This window comes from Maylandia zebra, linkage group LG18 (assembly GCF_041146795.1).
Source record: "Maylandia zebra isolate NMK-2024a linkage group LG18, Mzebra_GT3a, whole genome shotgun sequence".
Lineage (NCBI taxonomy): Eukaryota > Metazoa > Chordata > Actinopteri > Cichliformes > Cichlidae > Maylandia > Maylandia zebra.
Window position 1 is genome coordinate 4771507 of NC_135184.1, and position 27979 is coordinate 4799485.

The following is a 27979-nucleotide window of genomic DNA, read 5'->3' on the forward strand; positions in this document are numbered from 1 at the left end:
CTTCTCGGACTTTCCAGGTCCTCAACCGTACTCCATCAGAGGCTTCTGAAGTTGTTTTTCAGAACAAAAGTGGAGCACATAATAGCAAACACTGAACACACAACTCCCCTGTCTGCCAAGAGCATGTCTGAGAACTTCCCTTTATAGCACAATCAGTGACGTGAAGACACATTGTTCAAACAAATCTGCGATGGTATTTTCAGATTAAGTTAGCCAATTAGACATTACAGTGGACTTAATGCAGTCCACAATTCCTTAGGAGGTACTCAACATGAATTTAAACCAGCCTGAATTTAATTAAATAACACACCCCTCCCTCTCTGAGCTTCAGTAACACCAATTTGCATCAAAATCTTGATTAAATCAAAATTCAAGAATCGTTTTAACTGTCTGAGTTAGGTTCAGTCTTCACAGTCACTGGAAGCTCTAATCTTACCGACGTACAGGTTCCAGACCACAACTGAGGCAGCAAATCCAAAAGTGCTTTTCTCCACAGAACCAAACTAGGTCGGTCCTGAAAAGAAGTAACTAACAGGTGTTATACTAATTCATAATGTTTATCATTTTATTACACCATGCAGGCTGCACTTCATTTACCTCAGTGGCAATATAGTGAATTATACATGTGTAATTAATCTCGTTTGACGTATAGATAGGTGGTCTTGTTATGTATTTAACCCATGTAGAAATTCTCTGCCCACTCACAATTTGAAAATTGTGAAAATTTGTTTATGCTTTATTTTTGTTTATTCCTTCTATTGTCTAATATAACTTTGACCCGTGTCCACCAGGGGTGGTGAGTGACCTGGATGGACCCAGATAGCACTTTAGCTCAGTCCTACCACTAGTTGATACTAACTTACTTATATTTTTTCTCAAGTGAATTTAGTAATTCACCTAGCAAAAGTCCCTGTCCTTGAGATCGTCACTGTCTCCTCTGGCAGAGCTTCGACACCATTCAGAGGGAGACTGGGAACATTGAGTCTAAATGGACCATGTTCAGCACCTTCATTACTGAGGCTGCACCACTGAGCTGGGGTCCGTGTCGTGGTGGTAAACCCCTGTTGTGACTGTGGTTTTACATCTCCTATAAATACTACAAGATTTTTATTCTATTGTATATAGTATTTTATTTTATTCTAGTCTATTGTGTACAGTACCTTATTCTTATTCTTATTCTTAACATCTTATCCTATTCCAGTGTTTTCTAATTTTTGCTGTGTAACTTTCTGCTGTAACAAAAGAAATTTCCCACATGTGGGACTCGTAAAGGTTATCTTATCTGATGTTATCTCTTATCTTATCACCCAGGACTGACCTGATGTATTAAATGCACTGAAAAAGTAAAAAAAAAAAAAAACAAAAAAACATGACCCTCACAGTGCTCACCAGCTGGCCCAGATGGGCGTAGGCACGATTGAGCAGTTATATCATGGCATCCTCAGCCTCGAGGTGGGGCTGGTAACAAACTGAAGGAGATCCTGATGTGGCCTAACTATAGGGCGGAGCTGGTTGAGGATGAGTCTTTCCAGGCTCTAAATGTATGTAGTTTATTTATATTAATGTATTTGTATATTGTTATTTCACTTCCACTTCATGGACCGTACCAGAGAAATCAGGAGACCCTCGTTTATTAAAAAGATTTTATATAATTATTTTTAGAGTGACTATAATCAATGAAGGGATTATTCTTTGTTCTGTAAAATGATTAATGCTGGATCAAACTAAAGGGTTTTACAATAAATCAAACTTAAATCAAAGTATTTTCTTCTTTCTTTATTCCAGGATATCACTAATAATCTCATGGCAAAATTGCAGTTTTCTGCAAAGTACCAGACTTTATGTTGGACTGGACTGACCTGATGAGGGCAGTATTACGCCCTTGATACCTATAAAAGAGCAATAAAAGAAGAATAGCGGCAATGGTGCCATTGAGAGATCCCGAGTTAAGTTTGAAGACGTTGGTTTGGCGGTATCGGTTGTTGTTGCAATAATGTCTTCAGTTCAGCATCTGAGAGAGTTTATCAAGGAGAGATTAAATGCTGCTACAGAAGAAATCTTCTCAGAGTTTGAAAAAACGATCGTCCGGTATGAGGAGGAGATCCGTCAGCTAATACCGCTGGATATCAGACCCGGGATAAAGTCACACAATACAGGTGTGTAAATTTGTGGAGGCGTGGGGGGTTGCGGGATTGTGTGATTTACTTGGGCATGATCTAAATGCTTTGCATAAATGCATTGATCTAAACTAGTAATACACCCCAGTAAAGTGTATGCAGCTATATCTGTGCAGTGTTGAGAAGGTTACTCTTAAAATGTTTTTTACTACAGATTACAAATAAATGGCCCAAATGTAGTTTGAGTAACTTAAAATACATTTCAATGTGAATAATGTATTCTGAATACTTTGGTTTGGATTACTTGATATATTTTCCATTCCTTTTACAACTACATGAATGCACTATTGTCATGTGAATTATTGCTATTACTGAAGGCTACTAGCCACCTGTTACGCTCCTGTTTAGCCCCTAATCTCCTGAGTATGTTCAGCTGGTGCTAATTGGCCCCACCTAGTCTGGTGTTGATAAAAGCATACCTGAGGCAGGCTTTCAGGAAGCTCACTAGTCTTTGCCTTGGTAGCCATTTTAGCCAACCTGCTATGCCAATTTGAGATAAAACCTCTATCTCACTAACACTCTGGTATTCATCTCCTTTTTACTGTTGCGGCTCTTGAGCCGGTTTTCTGAGAGTCCATCCTACCTGACGAATCATCGTACCCATTGTTTCTGCGCATGCGCACAATACGAAATAAAGTTGCGAGCCGTCTTACCTTTGTGAAAATCAGCTAGAAAAATACTCTGACTGATAAAATTCAGTGCCAAACCATCCTGTCTTTGTGAATGTGACCTACTAGCATACTTTAACAGCTAAATTAAGTGGCAAATCGTCTTACCTTTGTTAATCTGAGCTAGAAACATACTCTGACTGGTAAAATCAAGTGCCACACCATGATACCTTTGTGACTGTGACCTACAACCATACTTTAATGTGTAAAATGTAGTGGCAAACCATCCTGGGCTTATGAATATGAGCTACAAGTATACTCTGATGGGCAAAGTTAAGTGGCAAACCGTCATACCTACTTAAATTTGTGGTGAAATTACTCTGTGAAAGCAGAAATGTGCACAAACTACTTACAGTAGGACGTTTTGCCAAAGTAGGATGGTTTGTCAGAACACCGTAATGTCGTATAGAAAAAATATTCCCACCAAGCACACTCACCAATATTTTGTTTTTGAACTCCATTGCAGTTATTTCACACATTAAACCTTTGATAGAAAATAATAAATCAAAAGTAAACTGCAATAAATTACAGGTAGCAGTAAAACTAATAACTCTTTTATGCTATGTCCACACCAACATGGGTATTTTTCTATGCATTTGGTCCTTTCGTCCGCACGTAAACAGCGTTTCGAATCACCAAAAAGGTTGGAGAAAACTCAGTTTTTGCATTTACCTGTGGTCGACGAATACGGAGTTCATCGCACAATGTCAGAGATGTGTGCCTTTCACATCACGCTGTGCGCCATGTTATTGTTTACATGAGATTAATTTCTGCAGATTAATTTCTACTATCTGCAGTTTTTACACACTTGCATATACACAAGCAGCTATTGTCCCTCCATTTAGAAAGGTGGAGGTGTCATGGTGTAATTATTTTACGTGTAGTTTTTCTTTTCCCCTGTGTAATAATAGTCAACATTGCTATCAAAAAGTGGGTTCAAAAACATAAACAACTGTGGGATACTGTTTGTGCATGATTTGGACAGCCTAGCGCATCCTCCCGATGCAGGGGAAACAAATTCTGTTGGGGGTACCTACTGTAGGAGCCATATGAGTTGTTCCTTTTTTGACTAAGTGGGTTGGTTTAAATGGACTCACTGTATTGGTGCACGGGTGTGGGGCGTGTCTCATGGGTGTGGTAGATGATAAATGTGGTTGCACTCACCTGTTCACAGCACCTGATGTTGATGAGCAGAAAGGTAGGGTGAGCATGAGGCAAAACTTTCTGTTGATCGCAGCTTGAATGATTTTGATGTATTTTAACTGGAACTTAATGGTTTTTGTATATTTGTGCACTAATTGATGCCATGAACCAGGTTGTAATTTGACATAGTAGTTAGTGCAGTTATTGGAGAGTTGCAGTTATTTGTTTGTGCAGTCTGTGCATTTGTTTAATAGTTAATCCCATGTGCTGATTTATATATTGGACAGTTGCATGTGGAATAAAAGGAGCAAATGGTACAGAAGTGTATTTTATGCGTTTATTGTTGCGCGTCATCTGTGTCCTCATGTTTAGCCTGCCGCGGCCATAGGTTGGAGGAGCCGCAATACCTACCTTGGCACATGTGCAGGTGAAGCCAAAGGCAAGCTATGCTTCATCATATTTTCTAGTCTTTGGCTTTGAAGGAAGTTGGTTTGGAAACATATTCGGCGATGCTTCAACCTCTGCTTTGTGTTTGTGTGGGAGCCCAGTCAAAAAAACCTGTCCGTTATTCTAGCAGTGTCCAAGCATTCTTCTTCGTTTGTTTTGTGGTGTCGCAAAATTTATTTATTTATTTATTTTTTTTCATTGGTTTCATCTTCACTGGCTATCAATCAAGATGAGGCAGAACCTGGTAGCTCCAAACAGAAGGACCAGCCAAAACAAATTGAGGATGTTATTCCTAAACCAGGGGCTCCCCCTGTAGGATGGACATTGTTTGGTTATGATAAATCTTACACAGATCAGAAAACTCTGCTATCCAAATTATGCCGCAAAGCGGTCTCCACCACCGACTCAAACACGACATTTCTGTTCGACCACCAATCATTTGAAAGGTTGTGGAGAGAGTTTATAGATGAGAAGCAAAAAAGAGCTGTCAGGTGCTCAAAATAAACCTTAGACTCAAGTGTAAGAACAGGCGGCCGTTACAACTTATATCTAAAAATATATGGTTTAATGCGTTGGTCAAAACACAAAGACTTCCAGTCTGCTGTCTTAAAGTACTTTAAGCTTTCATGATCATATTCAGATCATGCTACTGTTCGTTCGTTTGCTTGTTTATTCACATTGTGTGATGATCACTGGCACTCGCATCTAAAAATTAGACTCTGTACGGTTATCAACATCACCCAATGAACACATGACTATGAGTGAATGTTTCTGTGGCAGCATCTGCAAGAATGCAAGAGCCCTTGAAACCATAAGCTAAATTCTCAATAGGTGACCCCTTTTAATCCTTCTTGATCTATATTATCATCACATTCATCACTATTTTCTTGTGTCCCTTTGTTGAACACGAAGGTCTGGATGATCAGCAGGTCAGTGACCAGGAAAGGAGCTCCAGTCTGGACCAGCAGAACACAGAGCCTTCAAAGATTAAAGAGGTACAGGAGGAAATCTCCATCATTGGGGAAGGAGAGCAGCTTGAACTGAAGCAGGAAGCTGAAAACATTTATGTCTGGACCGGAGAACAGCTGGTTTTGTTGTTGAATCCTGGAGTAAAGCTGACCATAATAGGTATGTGTTTGTGTGGGAGCCCCGTCAAAAAAACCTGTCCGTTATTCTAGCAGTGTCCAAGCATTCTTTTTTTTTTTCTTTTTTCTTTTCTTTTAACATTCCCCCTGCAATGGCTCTGCACCCCCCACTTTGGGAACCCCTGTAGTAGGCTAACGTTGTGCAATGTGACGAAATATATCTGATGATGAAATTAAAACCTCTATCGTTTTGAATGACACACTATTGTCTGTTTTGTGGTGTCGCAAGACACATTTACAGCAATATTTTTTCATTGGTTTCTTCACTGGCTATCAATCAAGATGAGGCAGAACCTGGTAGCTCCAAACAGAAGGACCAGCCAAAACAAATTGAGGATGTTATTCCTAAACCAGGGGCTCCCCCTGTAGGATGGACATTGTTTGGTTATGATAAATCTTACACGGATTAGAAAACTCAAACGCAAATTATGCCGCAAAGCGGTCTCCACCACAGACTCGAACACGACATTTCTGTTTGACCACCAATCATTTGAAAGGTTGTGGAGAGAGTTTATAGATGAGAAGCAAAAAAAGAGCTGTCAGGTGCTCAAAATAAACCTTAGACTCAAGTGTAAGAACAGGCTTTTCCCCAAAACACGCCATATAATAAATACTCAGAACGAAAATGGCGGCCGTTACAACTTGTATCTAAAAATATATGGTTTAATGTGTTGGTCAAAACACAAAGACTTCCAGTCTGCCGTCTTAAAGTACTTTAAGCTTTCATGATCATATTCAGATCATGCTACTGTTCGTTCGTTTGCTTGTTTATTCACATTGTGTGATGATCACTGGCACTCGCATCTAAAAATTACTCTGTACAGTTATCAACATCACCCAATGAACACATGACTATGAGTGAATGTTTCTGTGGCAGCATCTGCAAGAATGCAAGAGCCCTTGAAACCATAAGCTAAATTCTCAATAGGTGACCCCTTTAATCCTTCTTGATCTTTATTATTATCACATTCGTCACTATTTTCTTGTGTCCCTTTGTTGAACACAAAGGTCTGGATGATCAGCAGGTCAGTGACCAGGAAAGGAGCTCCAGTCTGGACCAGCAGAACACAGAGCCTTCAAAGATTAAAGAGGTACAGGAGGAAATCATCATTGGGGAAGGAGAGCAGCTTGAACTGAAGCAGAAAGCTGAAAGCATTTATGTCTGGACCGGAGAACGGCTGGATTTGTGCAATCCTGGAGTAAAGCGGACCAGAATAGGTATGTAAAAGTGTCATATACAGATTTCATAATATAGAAATGAATAGGACTCATCAAAATGTCACAAATGGTAAATGGCCTGTATTTATATAGCGCTTTACTAGTCCCTAAGGACCCCAAAGCGCTTTACATATCCAGTCATCCACCCATTCACACACACATTCGCACACTGGTGATGGCAAGCTACATTGTAACCACAGCCACCCTGGGGCGCACTGACAGAGGCGACACAAAGACACATGGTGTGCATTACCGCCTGGGATACTGCCTCACTGAAGACATGTTTTCTGTTAGCACAGTAAAATAAAACCTGGATTTCAAATCTTCTGTTTAATAAAAAACAAAAAATTCCACCAGATTTAAGTCATGTTAGTCCAGAACTGTACACAGTATGTAGAAAAATGTTGAGACGATGAAAACTGGATTATTGGCCACAAGGACCAAGTTGGAGTGGCAAGCTGTATGCCTCATAAATGATGACTTTCTGCATGTAGACAGAAATCTCCGCTGTTCACTGCATGAGAGAGAATATTTGAATATTGCTCGCATATAGAATAGAATTCAAGTTTGTCATTGCACATGTCACAGGTACAAGGCAACAAAATGCAGTTTGCATCCATCCAGAAGTGCTTTAGCCATGATATAGATATATTACAAATAGATATTAGAAATAATATAGATATGTGAGTATATTACAGAAATGGGTCTATGGTATGTTATAATGTACACGGTATGAAGTATGTTATGAATATGCTATATCTATAAGTATGTACAGGCTGTAGTGAGTACAAGCTATGAACAGGATATAAATATAAAAAAACTATACAGAAATATGAGATATACAGAAATGTGAACTATGCAGGTTATAAACAGTTGTAGATTTAAAAAATTATCATACACTAACATAATTATCCCCATTAGGACTGAACAATCAGTTTAAAATATTGATTTGAAACTAAGCTTTTAACAAACCATCACATTGTGCTGTAATGTCATCACAGCACAAGACCTGTGCAGTGATGTTATCGGTGGATTTCCTGATTGTGTGGCCAATCCATCATCACTTTCTTTCAGAACTGGTATTGCTATTGGTTCCTGGTTTGTTCTTGACTACTTTTTTTTTTCTTTTTTTTTTTTTTTAAATCTTCCCTGGCCACTGGATACAGTGTATTTGCTGCAAAAAGATGTTGATGAATGTCTATAACATACAGAGCGCTGTCTTTGTCCTGCTCCATGTTTATGTAAAACATGGAGCAGGACTTACAAACAGATTTTAAGAGAATGCTAACTGCCCTAACAGTACTGACCTTATGAAAGCATACGAGAGAAGAAAATTAAGAAAATATACAAACAGGGTTCCATTGCACTAAGAATCATGAAACTCTCATTCCTTGTGTGAGGTGATATGGCATTATTAAAGAAAAGTCTCCCATATCCTATTTAATAAATAAATAAATAAATAAAAACAACTCCTATGATTTGTGCATAAATGATTCTTCAGTTTGTCTAACATGGCCTCCTTCACTCAGTTCAATTCTATTTTATTCATATAGGGAAATACAGTGGGATGCAAAAGTTTGGGCAACCTTGTTAATAGTCATTATATTCCTGTATAAATCATTGGTTGTTACAATAAAAAAATGTCAGTTAAATATATCATATGGGAGACACACAGTGATATTTAAGAAGTGAAATGAAGTTTATTGGATTTACAGAAAGTGTGCAATAGTTGTTTAAACAAAATCAGGCAGGTGCATAAATTTGGGCACCACAAAAAAGGACATGAAATCAACATTTTGTGGATCTGCCTTTTGCAGAAATTACAGCCTCTAAATGCTTCCTGTAGGTTCCAGTGAGAGTCTGGATTGTGGTTGAAGGTAATTTGGACCATTCCCCTTTATAAAACATCTCTAGTTCATTCAGGTTTGATGGCTTCCGAGCATGGACAGCTCTCTTTAACTCGCACCCAAGATTTTCAGTAATTTTCAGGTCTTGGGACAGAGATGGCCATTCCAGAACGTTGTACCTGTGCAACGGGTGAAGTGTCTCGCCTAAGGACACAACGGCCGAGACTGTCCAAGCCGGGGCTCTAACCGGTAACCTTCCGATTACAAGGCGAACTCCCAACTCTTGAGCCACGAAATCAAATCCTTCAGAAGCTGCATTTGTAGGCTGACTGCGTTACAGCCAAATTCAAAGACCCCCTCCAAATGCGGCCGACAAACGTGTCCTTCATTTCCAGATTTGAAGGATGGGTCGGGTGTATCCTTCGCTGCCCAACCTATCCCAGGATTCATAGCGTGGCCCAGCCAATTCCAGTTTCCAACAATGGCAGCAGCTTCTTAGTTTTAATATTACCTTTATTACTCCTTCTGAAGCTCAATAAGGATAAAACTGAAATCCTCCTTATTGGCACCAAATCCAACCTTTTGAAGGCAAACCACTTCTGACTCACTATCGATAACTCCAGTTTTCCCTTCTCCTCAGGTTAAGACCCTTGGTGTCATCCTAGACTGTTCACTTTCCTATAAATCTCACATCAATAATCTCACCTGTTCTGCCTATTTCCATCTACGCAACACTAACAGATTTCATCCTTCTCTTGTCACCCAGTCTACATCCATTCTTGCCCAGTCTTGTTACCTCCCGACTACTACAACTCTCTCTTGCATGGTCTCCCCCAAAAATCCCTCCATAAGATTCAACTGGTTCAGAACTCTGCTGCTCACATTATCACCAGAACTGCCTCCTACCAGCACATCACCCCTGTTCTTCAGGAACTTCACTGGCTCCCTGTGAAATTCTGGATAGTTTTCAAACTTCTTGTGCTCATCTTCAAGGCCATTCATAACCTCGCACCTCCTTACCTTTCTGACCTGTTAACCACTACCTTTTCTGTCCGCTCACTTCAATCTTCTTCTTCTATCCAGCTTTCTGTGCCTTCCTTCCGCCTCACCAGGATGGGAAGCAGAGCTTTTAGCTGTTCTGCTCCCAGGCTGTGGAACTCTATACCCCCAGGTATAAGAAAGATTGGCTCTCTCACACAGTTTAAATCTCAATGAGCCTAATCAGGGCCACCTGATCCAGCCATAAATGTATGCTTTATCAAAAAGGAAATTTTTAAGCCTAATCTTTTTTTTTTTTAAAAAGAGTGTCTGTTTTCCGAATCCAAACTGGCAGCTTTTTCCACAGAAGAGGGACCTGAAAGCTGAAGGCTCTACCTCCCATTCTCCCCAACTTTAAGGCAATGAATGGTTAATCTAAACAATAAATAAATCCTCAAGTGAGTGTCCTGTAAAGTTTTTGAATAATTTTAAGCAAATTTTTAAATGTTTTGTGCACTTTGATAACAAAATTTAAGAGATACCACTTTGTGCTTTTGTTTGATTATATATCGTCTTTATTTTCTCATCGTAGCTGATCTGTCTAAGCCATATGCTTACCATGTAGAGACCTTCTAATGGTTGTAATTTCTCAAATGTATGTTTTTTGATTTAGATTTAAGATTTCCACAACATGACTGTAAGGACGAGGATGGGCTCACAACTCAGCAGGTCTGTAACCAGTAGAAGAACTCCAGTCTACACCAGGAGGATCCTTCACAGATTAAAGAGGAACAAGAGGAACTCTGTACCAGTGAAGTAGAAAAACGGTTGTTCTAAAGCAGGAGACTGAAACTTTTCCTGCTCGTGAAGAAAATGATCATAGTGAACCAGAACCAAGCAGTGACCAGCTCCATTCTCACAAATCTCCTGACACAGATCAGGATGAAGTCAAGGGTGGTAACTCGCACAGAAATGAGTGGGAGCAAATCGTATCAGGCCCGAGTGTTCAAAATTCCGACACCGCACATTTATGTAGCACCTGTGGGAAAAGGTTTTTTTATTTTTATTTTTTTTTTTTTTGTTTTTGTTTTTTTGGAAGTCAAGCTTGACTAGACACATGCAAATTCACACCGGTGAGAAACCACATTCCTGTAGCACCTGTGGGAAAAGGTTTAATCATAAAGGCCATTTGAAAATACACATGGAATTCCATGCAAATGAAAAACGATATTCCTGCAGCACTTGTGGGAAAATCAAATTTGAAAAGCCACATGCGAATTCACACAGTTGAGAAGCCATATTCTTGTACCACTTGTGGGAAAAGATTTAGGTGGACGTCAGATTTGACTAGACACATGCAAATTCACACAGGTGAGAAGCCACATTCTTGTAGCACCTCTAGAAAAGATTCAGGTAAAGGGAAACTTGAAATAACACATGCCAGTTCACAAAAGTGAAAAACCACACTGTTTCAGCACCTGTGTGAAACATTTTAGTTCTCCAGTACAGTTGAAAATGCAATTAGGAAAAGATGCTACATGCTAAGTTTCATTCTTAGAAAATGGTGGTGGTAGAACACATAAACAGTGTTTGGGTCATTGAAAACTGAAAATTTAAAAAGGCTTTCGGAAGCTCAGTTTCTGTTTTGACACATGGACAAGACAAACTTTTTGTCTTGTCCACCATAAAATGTGTGCACCTTTATCACCTTTTTCTGACATTGTTTTATAGTTTATAGGCTTTGTCTTTGCTGAAGTTTCTTCATTTTCTTTGGCATGGCCTCGACAGTGCTTGAGATATTTTTAGTGTCTTGATGTAAAAATAACTATTTCTCCAAAACGCACTTGGAAATATCAGTTTAAAAAAACTACCCATGTAGTAGTTGGATTGACATTATGGCAAGTGCTTTTCAGATGGAAAGGGAATATTTTAGGGAATGACAATGTTGACAAGTTGATCTATGTTCTCAAATTGTCTGTGATCCATATTTTAAGCTCATTTATTATTTATATTTATAACATAACTTATGGACTAATGTGTCATTTTAACAGTGTGTTCCATTTTGACATTAAACAAATCCAGTTTAAGATTGTAGATAATTCAGTTTAAAGATAAAATATTGATAATTATATAATAAAGGAGGAGGAGCTGGTGACTCATCTCCCATAAAGGAGCTCAGAAGTTCCCCGGGAGTCTTCATCTTTATTTATCTTTGTTTGCTTTTGGCCTCCATGTGCTTATGTCAAACATACTAGAGAGCTTTTTTATTTTATTTTATCTTGTATGTTCAATAAAAACTGTTGGCATCAAACTTTACATCTCCTGTAAATTTTGTATTTTGGTTTAAATTGTGTTCCAAAACCCTGAATCAACATCTTTCCAGCCTTTAGAAATTCTGAAAAGCCTTTAAAACATGCGACTGCACAATCCTGCTGCTCTTTGAAAAACTAACAGTACTTCCAAATGAGCTGTTAAACAGGGCTTTGTGTGATCTGCCTTTTGGTGAAGCATTCTCGTCCTCACTTTCCAGGGCCCTATTTCAGGAAGCCGGTTTAGAAAACTCAGTGAAAAACGATACTCAGGGTTGAGTAACCCCGAACTGTCCAACTCGGAATATTCGGTTTCAGAAAGGCTGATAACAAGTAGTTCAATCAACGCGGAGTTGCTTTAACCCCAAGTCAAGCGCGCGCACGAGGATACATAAAGCCCTGATTAGTGGAGCACAGATTAAGCGAGTCACCATGGAGACGGAGGGAAAGAAGGCGCGGTCAATGTATTTTACAGTGCTTGAGGCCGAAATTCTGATGGCAGCATATGCCGATAACATGCAAATTTTGCGGGAAAAAAGTAACACAGCCTCAGCTGCGAAAGAAAGGGAGCATGCATGGCAAAACATAGCCGACAGAGTCAATGCGTGAGTGTTAATTTAAACATTGATCTAGGGATTTCCACCCATTTAACACGTTATTTTATTATATTTTATTTTTTATTTTATACATTTTATTTTGTGATGTGATGTGAGCGCAGGTGCAACCCAACAGGCCCCAAACGTTCCTGGCAGCAAGTAAAAATGAAATATAAAAATATAGTCCAAACAGGTAAGGTGTAATTGTATTATGAGCCATAGTGCTTGGTCTGTTTGTCCCATGTAAATCAATTGCAGTTAGAGGCTACATTAATTTTCTTTCTGTAAGCACTTATTGAAATTATCTGAGCACATTACAAGTACATATTTGCTTACTCTGTATGCTCAAATGTGACCCGTTATAGCCAACAGAAAAAAAGCGGAGGCCCGAAAAACAGGTGGGGGTCCTCCACCACCACCACTCACAGAGGCTGAGCAGTTGGCTTCCACATTTGTGATAATGTTGGCAGCATCACATATGATCTTCACAGTGCAGAGAACACAAATTAGCATCCATTACTATAATGAAATAATTTGTTAGTTTGAAATGCTACAGGGAACTATGTACCTGTACATTAATGCTGTGGAACGACTTCCTGTTCATAGTCTCCTTCATTTACTGAAGGAGCAATGATTGGAATGTGAGTGCCATCTATACAGCCAATCACGCCTGGGAACCGTGAGAATAAATGTAAAATTTAAGTAGTAGTTCAAATATCACCACATCATGAATTAAGTTTCGTTCATCCTGATACCTGCAATTTTGTGGAATCCCTCTTTGATAAATCTTGTGGGTCTATGACCGGGGAACACCACAGACGAGTACAGGAGACGTTTCAGTGCAACTGTAACATTCCTGACTGCCCGACAGACGGTAGCCTTGGAAACGTGCTCAGCATCACCAATATTATACAGAAAGCTCCCGTTTGCAAAAAACCGAAGTGCAATACAAATATGTACAGAACTGAGAGGATGTCCGCGATGTGTCACATGAGCAATATTAGGCCTGAGGATGTTATCCAAATAAATTATGGATTGTGCTGAAAAACTGTAACGTTCACACAGAAAATCATCAGGAAATGATAAAATGCGTGCAATCACTCTCTCCCGGCGGAGAGCTCTGCAGAGAATTTGGGCTTCAACATCTACTGGCTCTTCAAGGAAGGGGCACGCCATGTCCGACACTTCCTACAGTCAGGTTTCCGACAAAGAGGCGGAGAGAGTCGGGGTTAGTAGAAGTAAACCTGCTAGGGGGCAGGTTAGCTTCACGGAGTGTGTCATCATAGTAACTCACTCAGGATTAATCTAAACTCACTTTGTGAAACTGAAAACCCAGAGTTTTCGTTAACTCACGGTATGCTTACTCAGAGTTTGCACTAAACCGGCTTCCTGAAATAGGGCCCAGGTCCTCAACCGTACTCCATCAATGTCTTCTGAAGATGTTTCAGAACAAAAGTGGAGCACATAATAGCAAACACTGAACACACAACTCCCCTGTCTGCTAAGAGCATGTCTTCCTTTTTTATACCACCATCAGTGACATGAAAAAAGATTCAAACAAATCTGCGATGGTATTTTCAGATCAAGTTAGCCAATTAGTCATCACAGTGGACTTAATGCAGTCCACAATTCCTTAGGAGGTACCAAACATGAATTTAAACCAGCATGCAATTTAATTAAATAACACACCCCTCCCTCTCGGAGCTTCAGTAACACCAATTTGCATCAAAATCTTGATTAAATCAAAATTCAAGAATCGTCTTAACTGTCTGAGTTAGGTTCAGTCTTCACAGTCACTGGAAGCTCTAATCTTACCGACGTACAGGTTCCAGACCACAACTGAGGCAGCAAATAGTGATGGGTCGGTCGCGAACAAAATGGCTCCTAGAGCCGGATCTTTGAAGTGAACGATGCGAGCCGGTACAGAGAAAGGTACAGTAAAGAAAATGAGTGGCACCAAGAAAAGAAGCAAAGTCTGGAGCCATTTCAATCTTTTTGTCAAAACAAAGGCAGAGTGTAGAGTCTACAAGAAAAGGATATCATATAGAGCCGGCTCCACAAACAACATGCACAGGCACCTAAGAACTGTCCACCCATCAGTGCAATGGGAAGATAAAACGCAGTCAGTTGAGTGTGATATTATTATTTCTAAATGCCAACCTTTCCCTTAATTAAAGATCTGGGCGTTCTTTTTTTCACCCTTTTTTCCATATTTTAGTTTATATTTTACTGTGTTGTGGTTTGCAGTGTTTTGTGTTGTTTCACTTTAAATTTGTTTAAAAGGAAAAAGCTGAAAATTTAAGTAGTTAAAAGTTGAAATGTATGAAATGTAAATAGTTGGTTTTTGTATTTTATAATTTATTTATTTCATTTTTTGTGGAGTGAATAAATAAAAGAATATTTACAGTGGCCCCTAGAGACAAAGCACGTACAAACTCCAAAACACAACAGAAGTGCTCCAGGATGCTAAGGGCCGTGTTGAGCTTTTGTTACCTAGTGGCTACACAAGCCAGCAAGTACCAACAATCGGATTGGGTGTGTGGTAGTAACAGGTAAATGAAGTTTGTTTGTTTGTTTTTTCAATTATTTGAAAAAATATATATATATATATAGTTTTTTAAAAACAAAAACAATAGACATATGCATTCGATTAGTGTAATTTAAGTGATCTAGGTAGCTCTGTATCAGAAGTTCAGTTAACGCTAGAAATGTGCTTTGGAATTTCTAAGTGCTTTGGAGTTTGTACGCGTTTCGTCTCTAGGGTTCCCCATAAGTATTTATATATAAACATACATAAAGAAAACCACGTTTTTTACATTACTATTTCCTTTTGTGCATAATTTTATATTGTTGTTGATAATTAATTAAAGCAACAAATCAACCTGAAGAGCCGGTTCGGAGCCGAAAGAGCCGGCTCTTTTTAGTGAGCCGAGTCGAAAGAGCCGGTTCTCTAAAAAGAGCCGGAAATCCCATCACTAGCAGCAAATCCAAAAGTGCTTTTCTCCACAGAACCAAACTAGGCCGGTCCTGAAAAGAAGTAACTAACAGGTGTTATACTAATTCATGTTTATCATTTTATTACACCATGCAGGCTGCACTTCATTTACCTCAGTGGCAATATAGTGAATTAGACATGTGTAATTAATCTCGTTTGACGTATAGATAGGTGGTCTTGTTATGTATTTAACCCATGTAGAAATTCTCTGCCCACTCACAATTTGAAAATTGTGAAAATTTGTTTATGCTTTATTTTTATTTATTCCTTCTATTGTCTAATATAAGTTTGACCCGTGTCCACCAGGGGTGGTGAGTGACCTGGATGGACCCAGATAGCACTTTAGCTCAGTCCTACCACTAGTTGATACTAACTTACTTATATTTTTTCTCAAGTGAATTTAGTAATTCACGTAGCAAAAGTCCCTGTCCTTGAGATCGTCACTGTCTCCTCTGGCAGAGCTTCGACACCATTCAGAGGGAGACTGGGAACATTGAGTCTAAATGGACCATGTTCAGCACCTTCATTGCTTTTTTTTTTTTTTTTTTTTTTGCCTGTCCCGTTTGGCTCTTTTGCCATCAGAATTATTGTCTAAAGGCAAAGAAAGATGCCCACGGATTTACTTTACCAAATTGACCATCCCAGCCTTGCCATAATGGTCCATTTGATTCACCTTTTATTGTTTATTTTATTTTCACTTGCTGAATACGGGACAGAGGGAAGAGAAACAGCTGAGAAGAGGGACGGGGGAGAAGGGCAAAAAACAAAAACCAACAGAATGGGCAGGAAAAAAAAAAAGAAAAAAAGAAAAAGAAAAATGCATATATCGATCACCTGTTGAGAAAGAAAAAAGAAAACAAGCAGAAGAAAACAAGTGTAATAGAATAAACAACATCACAATGATCTATGGGAATATGAAAGTAAATACTAAATATTAAACATTATTGTGCAGCACATAAGATCAACAGAACACAGTGTGCTTTGAGGTAGGAGCCAAAAAGGGTGTAGTTTGTGGGTGTGATCACCCGTGTGTACACCTGTGAGCATGGACGCGCTTGTTTTTAAAAGGTTCCTTCATGTAATGATCTGCTAGAGGGTGTGGGGGGGCCACAGCCCCGTCCTCCAGGGCATGAAGCAGGTATGGAGGAGATCAAAACTCCAGACATCCAGAGGCCCGCAGAACACAAGAGACCAAGGAAGACCAACAGAGGGGCAGCCGCGCCACTGTCCCAGTAAGAGCTGAGGAGAGTCCCAGATGAGGGCTCACTCAGCAGCCGCAGAGCAGAAGCCAGGGGGAGTTGCAGTGACGCGCCCGTGAGCTCCGCCGGCAGCCAGCCGTGCCTGAGTGACCGAGCCCCAGGCCGAGAGGCCGGTGGCACCCCACCTCCGAAGTGGCCCGAGCGAGCCCCAGGCTCCAGGCCCCGATAAGCGGCCGCCAAGGAGTGAGCCGGTGTGTACCTGGACGCCCACCCCCGGACACAAAGAACCACCAACGCACCGATGTCTGAGGGAGTCCGCCACTGGCAGGGGAAGTGGGGGTGGGGGGAGATAGGCCTCCAAACCTTGGAGGGCCTGAGATGTCCCCAGAGAGGTGGCGCCTGACACCCAACCTGACATATAGACACAAACATCCATTCCCACCCTCATGCTCTCATATGCACTTACTCCACACTCAACCAACGTGGAGACAGACATAAAGAGACGCTGTACAAACGATCACACTCCCCAAGCATACTCTACGAACCGGGTCTAGGTACCCTTGCCCCTGGAGGGGGGAACTGCACCCAGACCCAGGTGGTGTTACCCTTTTCCCTGCGGTGGGGAGAGGCAGACCGCACCTTCATTGCTGAGGCTGCACCACTGAGCTGGGGTCCGTGTCGTGGTGGTAAACCCCTGTTGTGACTGTGGTTTTACATCTCCTATAAATACTACAAGATTTTTATTCTATTGTATATAGTATTTTATTTTATTCTAGTCTATTGTGTACAGTAGCTTATTCTTATTCTTAACATCTTATCCTATTCCAGTGTTTTCTAATTTTTGCTGTGTAACTTTCTGCTGTAACAAAAGAAATTTCCCACATGTGGGACTCGTAAAGGTTATCTTATCTGATGTTATCTCTTATCTTATCACCCAGGACTGACCTGATGTATTAAATGCACTGAAAAAGTAAAAAAAAACCCAAAAAAAACCATGACCCTCACAGTGCTCACCAGCTGGCCCAGATGGGCGTAGGCACGATTGAGCAGTTATATCATGGCGTCCTCAGCCTCGAGGTGGGGCTGGTAACAAACTGAAGGAGATCCTGATGTGGCCTAACTATAGGGCGGAGCTGGTTGAGGATGAGTCTTTCCAGGCTCTAAATGTATGTAGTTTATTTATATTAATGTATTTGTATATTGTTATTTCACTTCCACTTCATGGACCGTACCAGAGAAATCGGGAGACCCTCGTTTATTAAAAAGATTTTATATAATTATTTTTAGAGTGACTATAATCAATGAAGGGATTATTCTTTGTTCTGTAAAATGATTAATGCTGGATCAAACTAAAGGGTTTTACAATAAATCAAACTTAAATCAAAGTATTTTCTTCTTTCTTTATTCCAGGATATCACTAATAATCTCATGGCAAAATTGCAGTTTTCTGCAAAGTACCAGACTTTATGTTGGACTGGACTGACCTGATGAGGGCAGTATTACGCCCTTGATACCTATAAAAGAGCAATAAAAGAAGAATAGCGGCAATGTCGCCATTGAGAGATCCCGAGTTAAGTTTGAAGACGTTGGTTTGGCGGTATCGGTTGTTGTTGCAATAATGTCTTCAGTTCAGCATCTGAGAGAGTTCATCAAGGAGAGATTAAATGCTGCTACAGAAGAAATCTTCTCAGAGTTTGAAAAAACGATCGTCCGGTATGAGGAGGAGATCCGTCAGCTAAGACTGCTTAATATCAGACCCGGGATAAAGTCACACAATACAGGTGTGTAAATTTGTGGAGGCGTGGGGGGTTGCGGGATTGTGTGATTTACTTGGGCATGATCTAAATGCTTTGCATAAATGCATTGATCTAAACTAGTAATACACCCCAGTAAAGTGTATGCAGCTATATCTGTGCAGTGTTGAGAAGGTTACTCTTAAAATGTTTTCTACTACAGATTACAAATAAATGACCCAAATGTAGTTTGAGTAACTTAAAATACATTTCAATGTGAATAATGTATTCTGAATACTTTGGTTTGGATTACTTGATATATTTTCCATTCTTTTTACAACTACATGAATGCACTATTGTCATGTGAATTATTGCTGTTACTGAAGGCTACTAGCCACCTGTTACGCTCCTGTTTAGCCCCTAATCTCCTGAGTATGTTCAGCTGGTGCTAATTGGCCCCACCTAGTCTGGTGTTGATAAAAGCATACCTGAGGCAGGCTTTCAGGAAGCTCACTAGTCTTTGCCTTGGTAGCCATTTTAGCCAACCTGCTATGCCAATTTGAGATAAAACCTCTATCTCACTAACACTCTGGTATTCATCTCCTTTTTACTGTTGCGGCTTTTGAGCCGGTTTTCTGAGAGTCCATCCTACCTGACGAATCATCGTACCCATTGTTTCTGCGCATGCGCACAATACGAAATTAAGTTGCGAGCCGTCTTACCTTTGTGAAAATCAGCTAGAAAAATACTCTGACTGATAAAATTCAGTGCCAAACCATCCTGCCTTTGTGAATGTGACCTACAAGCATACTTTAACAGCTAAATTAAGTGGCAAATCGTCTTACCTTTGTTAATCTGAGCTAGAAACATACTCTGACTGGTAAAATCAAGTGCCACACCATGATACCTTTGTGACTGTGACCTACAACCATACTTTAATGTGTAAAATGTAGTGGCAAACCATCCTGGGCTTATGAATATGAGCTACAAGTATACTCTGATGGGCAAAGTTAAGTGGCAAACCGTCATACCTACTTAAATTTGTGGTGAAATTACTCTGTGAAAGCAGAAATGTGCACAAACTACTTAAGGTAGGACGTTTTGCCAAAGTAGGATGGTTTGTCAGAACACCGTAATGTCGTATAGAAAAAATATTCCCACCAAGCACACTCACCAATATTTTGTTTTCGAACTCCATTGCAGTTATTTCACACATTAAACCTTTGATAGAAAATAATAAATCAAAAGTAAACTGCAATAAATTACAGGTAGCAGTAAAACTAATTCTTTTATGCTACGTCCACACCAACATGGGTATTTTTCTATGCATTTGGTCCTTTCGTCCGCACGTAAACAGCGTTTCGAATCACCAAAAAGGTTGGAGAAAACTCAGTTTTTGCATTTACCTGTGATCGACGAATACGGAGTTCATCGCACAATGTCAGAGATGTGTGCCTTTCACATCACGCTGTGCGACATGTTATTGTTTACATGAGATTAATTTCTGCAATGGCAGATTCAAAATGCTGTTAATCTTACTATCTGTAGTTTTTACACACTTGCATATACACAAGCAGCTATTGTCCCTCCATTTAGAAAGGTGGAGGTGTCATGGTGTAATTATTTTACGTGTAGTTTTTCTTTTCCCCTGTGTAATAATAGTCAACATTGCTATCAAAAAGTGGGTTCAAAAACATAAACAACTGTGGGATACTGTTTGTGCATGATTTGGACAGCCTAGCGCATCCTCCCGATGCAGGGGAAACAAATTCTGTTGGGGGTACCTACTGTAGGAGCCATATGAGTTGTTCCTTTTTTGACTAAGTGGGTTGGTTTAAATGGACTCACTGTATTGGTGCACGGGTGTGGGGCGTGTCTCATGGGTGTGGTAGATGATAAATGTGGTTGCACTCACCTGTTCACAGCACCTGATGTTGATGAGCAGAAAGGTAGGGTGAGCATGAGGCAAAACTTTCTGTTGATCGCAGCTTGAATGATTTTGATGTATTTTAACTGGAACTTAATGGTTTTTGTATATTTGTGCACTAATTGATGCCATGAACCAGGTTGTAATTTGACATAGTAGTTAGTGCAGTTATTGGAGAGTTGCAGTTATTGGTTTGTGCAGTCTGTGCATTTGTTTAATAGTTAATCCCATGTGCTGATTTATATATTGGACAGTTGCATGTGGAATAAAAGGAGCAAATGGTACAGAAGTGTATTTTATGCGTTTATTGTTGCGCGTCATCTGTGTCCTCATGTTTAGCCTGCCGCGGCCATAGGTTGGAGGAGCCGCAATACCTACCTTGGCACATGTGCAGGTGAAGCCAAAGGCAAGCTATGCTTCATCATATTTTCTAGTCTTTGGCTTTGAAGGAAGTTGGTTTGGAAACATATTCGGCGATGCTTCAACCTCTGCTTTGTGTTTTGTGTGGGAGCCCCGTCAAAAAAACCTGTCTGTTATTCTAGCAGTGTCCAAGCATTCTTCTTCGTTTGTTTTGTGGTGTCGCAAAATTTATTTATTTATTAATTTTTTTTTTCATTGGTTTCATCTTCAATCAAGATGAGGCAGAACCTGGTAGCTCCAAACAGAAGGACCAGCCAAAACAAATTGAGGATGTTATTCCTAAACCAGGGGCTCCCCCTGTAGGATGGACATTGTTTGGTTATGATAAATCTTACACAGATCAGAAAACTCTGCTATCCAAATTATGCCGCAAAGCGGTCTCCACCACCGACTCAAACACGACATTTCTGTTCGACCACCAATCATTTGAAAGGTTGTGGAGAGAGTTTATAGATGAGAAGCAAAAAAGAGCTGTCAGGTGCTCAAAATAAACCTTAGACTCAAGTGTAAGAACAGGCGGCTGTTACAACTTATATCTAAAAATATATGGTTTAATGCGTTGGTCAAAACACAAAGACTTCCAGTCTGCCGTCTTAAAGTACTTTAAGCTTTCATGATCATATTCAGATCATGCTACTGTTCGTTCGTTTGCTTGTTTATTCACATTGTGTGATGATCACTGGCACTCGCATCTAAAAATTAGACTCTGTACGGTTATCAACATCACCCAATGAACACATGACTATGAGTGAATGTTTCTGTGGCAGCATCTGCAAGAATGCAAGAGCCCTTGAAACCATAAGCTAAATTCTCAATAGGTGACCCCTTTTAATCCTTCTTGATCTATATTATCATCACATTCGTCACTATTTTCTTGTGTCCCTTTGTTGAACACGAAGGTCTGGATGATCAGCAGGTCAGTGACCAGGAAAGGAGCTCCAGTCTGGACCAGCAGAACACAGAGCCTTCAAAGATTAAAGAGGTACAGGAGGAAATCTCCATCATTGGGGAAGGAGAGCAGCTTGAACTGAAGCAGGAAGCTGAAAACATTTATGTCTAGACCGGAGAACGGCTGGTTTTGTTGTTGAATCCTGGAGTAAAGCTGACCATAATAGGTATGTGTTTGTGTGGGAGCCCCGTCAAAAAAACCTGTCCGTTATTCTAGCAGTGTCCAAGCATTCTTTTTTTTTCTTTTTTCTTTTCTTTTAACATTCCCCCTGCAATGGCTCTGCACCCCCCACTTTGGGAACCCCTGTAGTAGGCTAACGTTGTGCAATGTGACGAAATATATCTGATGATGAAATTAAAACATCTATCGTTTTGAATGACACACTATTGTTTGTTTTGTGGTGTCGCAAGACACATTTACAGCAATATTTTTTCATTGGTTTCTTCACTGGCTATCAATCAAGATGAGGCAGAACCTGGTAGCTCCAAACAGAAGGACCAGCCAAAACAAATTGAGGATGTTATTCCTAAACCAGGGGCTCCCCCTGTAGGATGGACATTGTTTGGTTATGATAAATCTTACACGGATTAGAAAACTCAAACGCAAATTATGCCGCAAAGCGGTCTCCACCACCGACTCGAACACGACATTTCTGTTCGACCACCAATCATTTGAAAGGTTGTGGAGAGAGTTTATAGATGAGAAGCAAAAAAGAGCTGTCAGGTGCTCAAAATAAACCTTAGACTCAAGTGTAAGAACAGGCTTTTCCCCAAAACACGCCATATAATAAATACTCAGAACGAAAATGGCGGCCGTTACAACTTGTATCTAAAAATATATGGTTTAATGTGTTGGTCAAAACACAAAGACTTCCAGTCTGCCGTCTTAAAGTACTTTAAGCTTTCATGATCATATTCAGATCATGCTACTGTTCGTTCGTTTGCTTGTTTATTCACATTGTGTGATGATCACTGGCACTCGCATCTAAAAATTACTCTGTACGGTTATCAACATCACCCAATGAACACATGACTATGAGTGAATGTTTCTGTGGCAGCATCTGCAAGAATGCAAGAGCCCTTGAAACCATAAGCTAAATTCTCAATAGGTGACCCCTTTAATCCTTCTTGATCTTTATTATTATCACATTCGTCACTATTTTCTTGTGTCCCTTTGTTGAACACGAAGGTCTGGATGATCAGCAGGTCAGTGACCAGGAAAGGAGCTCCAATCTGGACCAGCAGAACACAGAGCCTTCAAAGATTAAAGAGGTACAGGAGGAAATCATCAGTGGGGAAGGAGAGCAGCTTGAACTGAAGCAGAAAGCTGAAAGCATTTATGTCTGGACCGGAGAACGGCTGGATTTGTGCAATCCTGGAGTAAAGCTGACCAGAATAGGTATGTAAAAGTGTCATATACAGATTTCATAATATAGAAATGAATAGGACTCATCAAAATGTCACAAATGGTAAATGGCCTGTATTTATATAGCGCTTTACTAGTCCCTAAGGACCCCAAAGCGCTTTACATATCCAGTCATCCACCCATTCACACACACATTCGCACACTGGTGATGGCAAGCTACATTGTAACCACAGCCACCCTGGGGCGCACTGACAGAGGCGACACAAAGACACATGGTGTGCATTACCGCCTGGGATACTGCCTCACTGAAGACATGTTTTCTGTTAGCACAGTAAAATAAAACCTGGATTTCAAATCTTCTGTTTAATAAAAAACAAAAAATTCCACCAGATTTAAGTCATGTTAGTCCAGAACTGTACACAGTATGTAGAAAAATGTTGAGACGATGAAAACTGGATTATTGGCCACAAGGACCAAGTTGGAGTGGCAAGCTGTATGCCTCATAAATGATGACTTTCTGCATGTAGACAGAAATCTCCGCTGTTCACTGCATGAGAGAGAATATTTGAATATTGCTCGCATATAGAATAGAATTCAAGTTTGTCATTGCACATGTCACAGGTACAAGGCAACAAAATGCAGTTTGCATCCATCCAGAAGTGCTTTAGCCATGATATAGATATATTACAAATAGATATTAGAAATAATATAGATATGTGAGTATATTACAGAAATGGGTCTATTATGGTATGTTATAATGTACACGGTATGAAGTATGTTATGAATATGCTATATCTATAAGTATGTACAGGCTGTAGTGAGTACAAGCTATGAACAGGATATAAATATAAAAAAACTATACAGAAATATGAGATATACAGAAATGTGAACTATGCAGGTTATAAACAGTTGTAGATTTAAAAAATTATCATACACTAACATAATTATCCCCATTAGGACTGAACAATCAGTTTAAAATATTGATTTGAAACTAAGCTTTTAACAAACCATCACATTGTGCTGTAATGTCATCACAGCACAAGACCTGTGCAGTGATGTTATCGGTGGATTTCCTGATTGTGTGGCCAATCCATCATCACTTTCTTTCAGAACTGGTATTGCTATTGGTTCCTGGTTTGTTCTTGACTACTTTTTTTTTTTTTTTTTTTTTTTTTTAATAAAATCTTCCCTGGCCACTGGATATAGAGGATTTGCTGCAAAAAGATGTTGATGAATGTCTATAACATACAAAGCGCTGTCTTTGTCCTGCTCCATGTTTATGTAAAACATGGAGCAGGACTTACAAACAGATTTTAAGAGAATGCTAACTGCCCTAACAGTACTGACCTTATGAAAGCATACGAGAGAAGAAAATTAAGAAAATATACAAACAGGGTTCCATTGCACTAAGAATCATGAAACTCTCATTCCTTGTGTGAGGTGATATGGCATTATTAAAGAAAAGTCTCCCATATCCTATTTAATAAATAAATAAATAAAAAAATAAAAACAACTCCCACTATGATTTGTGCATAAATGATTCTTCAGTTTGTCTAACATGGCCTCCTTCACTCAGTTCAATTCTATTTTATTCATATAGGGAAATACAGTGGGATGCAAAAGTTTGGGCAACCTTGTTAATAGTCATTATATTCCTGTATAAATCATTGGTTGTTACAATAAAAAATGTCAGTTAAATATATCATATGGGAGACACACAGTGATATTTAAGAAGTGAAATGAAGTTTATTGGATTTACAGAAAGTGTGCAATAGTTGTTTAAACAAAATCAGGCAGGTGCATAAATTTGGGCACCACAAAAAAGGACATGAAATCAACATTTTGTGGATCTGCCTTTTGCAGAAATTACAGCCTCTAAATGCTTCCTGTAGGTTCCAATGAGAGTCTGGATTGTGGTTGAAGGTAATTTGGACCATTCCCCTTTACAAAACATCTCTAGTTCATTCAGGTTTGATGGCTTCCGAGCATGGACAGCTCTCTTTAACTCGCACCCAAGATTTTCAGTAATTTTCAGGTCTGGGGACAGAGATGGCCATTCCAGAACGTTGTACCTGTGCAACGGGTGAAGTGTCTCGCCTAAGGACACAACGGCCGAGACTGTCCAAGCCGGGGCTCGAACCGGTAACCTTCCGATTACAAGGCGAACTCCCAACTCTTGAGCCACGAAATCAAATCCTTCAGAAGCTGCATTTGTAGGCTGACTGCGATTCGGCGAAGGCTGTCCAAATTCAAAGACCCCTCCAAATGCGGCCGACAAACGTGTCCTTCATTTCCAGATTTGAAGGATGGGTCGGGTGTATCCTTCGCTGCCCAACCTATCCCAGGATTCATAGCGTGGCCCAGCCAATTCCAGTTTCCAACAATGGCAGCAGCTTCTTAGTTTTAATATTACCTTTATTACTCCTTCTGAAGCTCAATAAGGATAAAACTGAAATCCTCCTTATTGGCACCAAATCCAACCTTTTGAAGGCAAACCACTTCTGACTCACTATCGATAACTCCAGTTTTCCCTTCTCCTCAGGTTAAGAGCCTTGGTGTCATCCTAGACTGTTCACTTTCCTATAAATCTCACATCAATAATCTCACCTGTTCTGCCTATTTCCATCTACGCAACACTAACAGATTTCGTCCTTCTCTTGTCACCCAGTCTACATCCATTCTTGCCCAGTCTTGTTACCTCCCGACTACTACAACTCTCTCTTGCATGGTCTCCCCCAAAAATCCCTCCATAAGATTCAACTGGTTCAGAACTCTGCTGCTCACATTATCACCAGAACCCCCTCCTACCAGCACATCACCCCTGTTCTTCAGGAACTTCACTGGCTCCCTGTGAAATTCTGGATAGTTTTCAAACTTCTTGTGCTCATCTTCAAGGCCATTCATAACCTCGCACCTCCTTACCTTTCTGACCTGTTAACCACTACCTTTTCTGTCCGCTCACTTCAATCTTCTTCTTCTATCCAGCTTTCTGTGCCTTCCTTCCGCCTCACCAGGATGGGAAGCAGAGCTTTTAGCTGTTCTGCTCCCAGGCTGTGGAACTCTATACCCCCAGGTATAAGAAAGATTGGCTCTCTCACCCAGTTTAAATCTCAATGAGCCTAATCAGGGCCACCTGATCCAGCCATAAATGTATGCTTTATCAAAAAGGAAATTTTTAAGCCTAATCTTTTTTTAAAAAGTGTCTGTTTTCCGAATCCAAACTGGCAGCTGTTTCCACAGAAGAGGGACCTGAAAGCTGAAGGCTCTACCTCCCATTCTCCCCAACTTTAAGGCAATGAATGGTTAATCTAAACAATAAATAAATCCTGAAGTGAGTGTCCTGTAAAGTTTTTGAATAATTTTAAGCAAATTTTTAAATGTTTTGTGCACTTTGATAACAAAATTTAAGAGATACCACTTTGTGCTTTTGTTTGATTATATATCGTCTTTATTTTCTCATCGTAGCTGATCTGTCTAAGCCATATGCTTACCATGTAGAGACCTTCTAATGGTTGTAATTTCTCAAATGTATGTTTTTTGATATGTCCCTTAAGATTTTCCACAACATGACTGTAAGGACGAGGATGGGCTCACAACTCAGCAGGTCTGTAACCAGGAGAAGAACTCCAGTCTACACCAGGAGGATCCTTCACAGATTAAAGAGGAACAGGAGGAACTCTGTACCAGTGAAGTAGAAAAACGGTTGTTCTAAAGCAGGAGACTGAAACTTTTCCTGCTCGTGAAGAAAGTGGCCACAGTGAACCAGAACCAAGCAGTGACCAGCTCCATTCTCACAAATCTCCTGACGCAGATCAGGATGAAATCAAGGATGGTAACTCGCACAGAAATGAGTGGGAGCAAATCGTATCAGGCCCGAGTGTTCAAAATTCCGACACCGCACATTTATGTAGCACCTGTGGGAAAAGGGTTTTTTTTTTTTTTGTTTTTGTTTTTTTGGAAGTCAAGCTTGACTAGACACATGCAAATTCACACCGGTGAGAAACCACATTCCTGTAGCACCTGTGGGAAAAGGTTTAATCATAAAAGCCATTTGAAAATACACATGGAATTCCATGCAAATGAAAAACGATATTCCTGTAGCACTTGTGGGAAAATCAAATTTGAAAAGCCACATGCGAATTCACACAGTTGAGAAGCCATATTCTTGTACCACTTGTGGGAAAAGATTTAGGTGGACGTCAGATTTGACTTTTTGTCTTGTCCACCATAAAATGTGTGCACCTTTATCACCTTTTTCTGACATCATTGTTTTATAGTTTATAGGCTTTGTCTTTGCTGAAGTTTCTTCATTTTCTTTGGCATGGCCTCGACAGTGCTTGAGATATTTTTAGTGTCTTGATGTAAAAATAACTATTTCTCCAAAACGCACTTGGAAATATCAGTTTAAAAAAACTACCCATGTAGTAGTTGGATTGACATTATGGCAAGTGCTTTTCAGATGGAAAGGGAATATTTTAGGGAATGACAATGTTGACAAGTTGATCTGTTCTCAAATTGTCTGTGATCCATATTTTAAGCTCATTTATTATTTATATTTATAACATAACTTATGGACTAATGTGTCATTTTAACAGTGTGTTCCATTTTGACATTAAACAAATCCAGTTTAAGATTGTAGATAATTCAGTTTAAAGATAAAATATTGATAATTATATAATAAAGGAGGAGGAGCTGGTGACTCATCTCCCATAAAGGAGCTCAGAAGTTCCCCAGGAGTCTTCATCTTTATTTATCTTTGTTTGCTTTTGGCCTCCATGTGCTTATGTCAAACATACTAGAGAGCTTTATTTTATTTTATCTTGTATGTTCAATAAAAACTGTTGGCATCAAACTTTACATCTC

At 39.8% G+C, this 27979-nt stretch overlaps 1 protein-coding gene across 1 annotated transcript; it reads left to right on the plus strand.

Moving 5' to 3' along the window:
- Window positions 1-1923: 1923 nt before the first annotated feature.
- LOC112430630 (uncharacterized) lies at window positions 1924-27968 on the plus strand. Its single transcript, XM_076877000.1, has 7 exons — window positions 1924-2156; window positions 5348-5563; window positions 6589-6798; window positions 10297-11066; window positions 22940-23149; window positions 26671-26807; window positions 27172-27968. The coding sequence occupies exons 4-7, from the start codon at window positions 10835-10837 to the stop codon at window positions 27391-27393; spliced, it is 801 nt and encodes a 266-aa protein (XP_076733115.1). The 5' UTR covers window positions 1924-2156; window positions 5348-5563; window positions 6589-6798; window positions 10297-10834; the 3' UTR covers window positions 27394-27968.
- The last annotated feature ends 11 nt before the right edge of the window (window positions 27969-27979 follow it).